Source organism: Crocuta crocuta, unplaced genomic scaffold (genome assembly GCF_008692635.1).
Source record: "Crocuta crocuta isolate KB4526 unplaced genomic scaffold, BGI_CrCroc_1.0 scaffold241, whole genome shotgun sequence".
Classification (NCBI taxonomy): Eukaryota; Metazoa; Chordata; class Mammalia; order Carnivora; family Hyaenidae; genus Crocuta; species Crocuta crocuta.
In genome coordinates, this window is record NW_027527807.1 from 1,378,289 (window position 1) to 1,383,430 (window position 5,142).

The 5,142-nt window shown below is 45.4% G+C and overlaps 1 protein-coding gene across 1 annotated transcript in view; it reads left to right on the forward strand.

The window, feature by feature from the left end:
* Positions 1–4,908, forward strand: part of FGF13 (fibroblast growth factor 13) — an 85,316-nt gene extending 80,408 nt beyond the window's left edge. Inside the window, exons 7-8 of the mRNA XM_077773936.1 lie at positions 2,709–2,907; positions 4,152–4,908. Coding sequence (XP_077630062.1) covers positions 2,709–2,907; positions 4,152–4,288 — 336 coding nt within the window. The 3' untranslated portion in view covers positions 4,289–4,908. The remainder of the gene's footprint in view (positions 1–2,708; positions 2,908–4,151) is intronic.
* Positions 4,909–5,142: the final 234 nt, after the last annotated feature.

Sequence of the window (5,142 nt, forward strand, 5' to 3'; positions counted from 1 at the left end):
AAGCCACCCAGGCGCCCCATGAATTGTGGAGAATTTTATTTTTTTTAATGTTTTTTATTTTAGTTTTGAGAAAGAGACAGAGACAGAACATGAGCAGGGAAGGGGCAAAGAAAGACGGAGACACAGACCTGAAGCAGGCTCCAGGCTCTGAGCCATCAGCACAGAGCCCAACGCGGGGCTCAAAACCACAAACTGTGAGATCATGACCTGAGCCAAAGTCCACACTCAACCAACCGAGCCACCCAGGCGCCCCTGGGGAATTTTAGATGCCACGTCAGGATGTTCTTTTTACTGTAAGACAGGTGGCATCCTCAACAGTTCCTAAGGAAGGGACCTTTGCTTTAGGAGGGGAATCCGCAGGCCCAGCGGAGAGGTCAGAAAGCGCAAGCCAGAGCAGTAGCAGTGGCAACGGAAGGTAAAACTCATGGGCTGGAGAGATTGTGGATGAACTTGAAGGTCCCCCAAGGTTTTAAGTGTGAGCAGCTACCAGAATAGGATGGATGGTGCTAATTACTGAGACATAGGGGACACAGAAGTGGAATTTAGAGGGACTGTGGCTCTTTGTTTTAAGTGTTATCCTACCCCTTTTTCTGGTCTGAATTCCTGTCCATCCTTCAAAGCTCAGCTAAAATAACACCTTCTCTGTGAACCCTGCCCGTTTGCAGCCCCCAGCGAGAGTGAAACCCGGCTTCCTCTGTCCTCATAAAACCCCTCCCTTATGCCTCCCTTTCTGCGCTTAGCAGCAGCACACCTGCGTCCACGTCATTTGGGTGCATGGCCGACTCCTGCGAATACGTTGCAAGTTTCCTGAGGCCGCTTCGTATTTACCTGTGAACTCTTACTTAGTGCCACCCAAGCATACAGTGCGTTGTCGGAAAATGTGTATAAATGAATGAATGTTGCCATCACACAAGACGTTAAATGCAGCCGTTTTGCGGCACCGGCCTGAGCACGCAGCCCCCCCTCCCCCCCCGTCCCACCATTTTNACAGTATCACTTACCTCGATCATATCCGTTACCGTATTGATTTTCAAATGGTTTCTGACTCTTCATGAAAGTAAAATTCACCCACCAAGGGTGAGATTTTTTTTTTCCCAAATGGTGATTTCATTCCCAAAGAATTTCACCAGTGTTCTATGCAGCTGTCCTCGTCACACTAGATGAGAGGTGGAAACTTGTAGTCAAGTTCCTTTGTAGGCGCACGTTGCATTTCCCTATGTTGAGAATCCTACAGAGGAGTTTTCACAGCCCAGAAACAGAACCCTTTGGTTTCTGCATGCGATGGTCACCTTGGAAGTCCCTTTCTGCTTGACCAGGTTGAATTTGTGTGAACCTTCGGAGGACCTATCATGTGTGCCCCTAGGCAGAAACAACCCCCAGAGATGACTCTGATCCATGCACTCGGTGACATTATGGAGTGACACGGATTTTGTGACTTCCCAGGAGAGAATGTTCTGTTGTTTCGCTTTCAGAGAAAGGCTGCCTCATTTGAACAATCTGTCCCTCTTTGCTGAAGTGACTGTCTGAGAGCACTTCAGATTCTGTCGCTCGGATAGCGTGCGTTGCTTAGACCGCTATCTAATATGAAAATGAAAGAAGGTAGGACCATGGAGGCATTGTTCAGAAAAGAGTGGTGTCCAGAAAGCGCACAATATTTTTACAGGTGGTTTCTTTTGTAGGGTTTTATCAGAAGTTACTGCTGATAACATCTGAGCAAATAACTGTTGTTTTCTACCTTATGCTCTACTACTCCGTGGATTACTGAGAGATGAGAATCTGCTATTCATTTCATCGGGCTTACAAATAGGCTGTTTTTAATGGCTGTTTATAGCGCACGCACACGTCCGCACAACCTGAAAGAAGGTTTTCAGGTTGTTTTCTTTCTGAAACACTCCGTGGGAGCAAGAGCACTTCATTTGTGTGGGCAAATCCAAAGAAAACACGGCCAAGTACAAGGCAGAAATCACATTCCAGGGTTCAAAGTCCCCTGGGCTGCTCTCTCGTGTCTGCTTGTAGAATTACTGTAAATTCCTTGCTTCTCTATTGATTTGCTTGTAAACGTTACTGTAAAGCAAGGATGAGGTGGGGAGGCGGGGGGGGATTTTCTTTTCATTTTTAAGTCAAGGTTCAATGATTAAAAAACAAATCAATTTGGTTTACCTAAAAGCCAAAGGTGGCCTTTCTTTGTAGTGTCCCTCTAGAAATATAGGCAGCCAGTAATAGAACGTTGTAACATGGATCTTAGCCTTGGGCAGTTGACAATTATAGTATGTAGTAACCAGACAGCCTCTGAAAATTAAGTAGAAAGACCAAATGTTTATTTTCTCATATTTAATCCAAACGGCGGACAGGAACAAAGTTCATGTGAAAGCTTTATACTTGTCTTTTCAATCTTTAGCTCTTGTATTTGTCCACTATATTCCAGCTATGCAGCTGGTTCTAATTTTTCCATTATCTTATTACAGAGCGAGCTAATCATTGATCAGTAGCACTTATACTTAGGGCTTTTTCCAAAGCATCACGTGAACTGTTATATATAGTCGTGGTTTCCAGCGACGATAAGTTATGCTATTAAAATAGAGCACCGGTCGTACAAGTTTGAACAAAGTATGTCCAGAAACAAAACTCCTGAAGGAAATACCTGAAGGACAGTCCGTGAAATTCATAGCAGTGCATACTGAGCCGTGGTTTATTCGCTTTTCCTGTAGGAACATTTTACACCGGAGTGCAAATTCAAAGAATCGGTGTTTGAAAATTATTACGTGACCTATTCGTCGATGATATATCGTCAGCAGCAGTCAGGCCGAGGGTGGTATCTGGGTCTGAACAAAGAAGGAGAGATCATGAAAGGAAACCACGTGAAGAAGAACAAGCCTGCAGCCCACTTTCTGCCCAAACCACTCAAAGGTAAACTTGATATGATAGGAACCGTGCATTAATTGAGTGTCAGTACTTCAGTCGGTCCTCTATCATGCTTCTCTAAGCGGACCTTAACTCTTCCCCATTACGGCAGTTATACCGAAACTGGGTAACGTTCTATCATACTTAAAACCTGAAAGCATTGACCATAGCACCTGATCTTCTGATTTTCATTTTCTCATAGTACATCTATAGATAGTAGCACCTTACTTATGTGGGAGTACCTTGACTGCTAACTCAGGAGAGCCAAGAATGCCAAATGATGCCAAAACAGTGCCTGGATAGAAACGCAGATGCTAAAATGTACACTCACGTACCGGGAAGCTCCTTGGGCCCTCGGTGGGGCCCGGCAATATCGTCCCAACAGTTTTCATTCATGGCGTTTGTCTCACAGCCATTAGTAGGAGATTAGTGGCAGATTGGAAAGAACGAGGGATAGAAATGGGGTGCTCAAGATGAGGCTGTTAGAAGACGCTGAGACGTAGTAGAGAAGGGATAGGGGTCGTGGCAAAGCAGAGCAAGGCATCCAAGAGGCTGCCGGCCTGGGGTTCGAACTGAGGTCCGAGTAGCGGCGGCCCGTCCCGTCGGATGAGCTTAGCACGCTTAACGGCGATACATTCTGTAGCCAGACTATTCGGATTCAAGTCCCAGCACCACTCTTTACTAAGCGGGTGGTCACGGGTGCACTACTGACCCGTGTGTGGGGGCCTCAAGTTTCTCAACTGTGAAATTACGGATAATTTTAGGTGGATTAAATGAAGTGACGTGTGCGAAACACTTAGAACGGTGCCCAGCACGTCGAAAGCGCTCTGCAGGCGGAAGCCAGTGTTGTTACCCACAGCCCAACACCAATAATGCTCAGCGCTTATTGCATTCATTAAGAATTGCACTAACACTTAGACTCTTGGAGAGTATCATCTCGAGTCTGATGGAAATCAGTGTTTTACAGTGTTTTCAGTGTTAATATTTGGCTTGCACAGCGTGCTGTAGATTATATTTAAACTTCGAAGAGCTTTATTAAATGCATTTTTTGTTAATCCTCTCATGTACATAACCCGTCAGGGATGGAAATGAGGCATTAGCGTGCCTTGCACACTGCACCAAGGCTCGATTCTGCTTAAGCTGAGCCAGGGGCGTTTTCCGGGTCGGGCTGAAAGCCAGAAGAGGAGCTGGGGGGCCCGTGGGGGGTGCGCATTCGAAGGCCTCTGACTCCACCTGTGTGTGCTTTTCAGTGGCCATGTACAAGGAGCCGTCACTGCACGATCTCACGGAGTTCTCCCGGTCCGGAAGCGGCACCCCAACCAAGAGCAGAAGCGTCTCCGGCGTGCTGAACGGAGGCAAATCCATGAGCCACAATGAATCAACGTAGCCAGTGAGGGCAAAACAAGGGCTCTGTAACAGAACCTTACCTCCAGGTGCTGTTGAATTCTAGCAGGTCCTTCGCCCAAAAGTTCACATGTGTCAATGACGTTTACCAAACAAACAGGCAGAATCCACTAGTCTATCTGCCCTAAAACCTTCCGATCATCCACACTAAAGCCCCATAATTTCGAGAGAGCTTGTGCAAAAGATGGCCAAGCATGATCAGTGAACTTAAATCCTGGAGAGAAGGGCCTGCCCAATTTTTCTCATGATCTCACCTGTGCTCTGGGGATGACAAGCCAAAAATCTTTCACAGCACTAATGCTAATCAAAATTTGCGCTCCAACCAAGAAAATGTAAAAGACCACAATCGCTCTTCAAAAACAAAAACAAAAACAAAACAAAATTAACTGCTTAAATGTTTTGTAGGGGCAAACAAAACTTCTGTGACCTGTGTTGTTTCCTTGGCTTCATGTTTTCTATCTACGCTTGATTCACACGTATTCTTCACTTTCGTAATAGTGCGACTCCATGATTTCCAAAATTCAGCGGTTCTACTGACTCTTGTCACTTAATCCAAATCAACCAAATTCAGGGTTGAATCTGAATTGGCCTCTCAGGCTCAAGGTGANAACCCCAGTCAGTACAGATTACTTAAAAAAAAAAAAAAGATTATCCTCAAGTGTAGATTTCTCTTGATTCCATTTGTGTTACCACGTTAAACTATTGTTGTGGCTTCTTGTACAAAGACACGAACTGTGGAAGTGTGGTGTCGTCTTTTGCGTTGTTACAGTAAGAAACGTCCTATCTGTACATGTACTACTGAGTCCTGCTGTTGTTGTATTTGGCATGTGAATATCG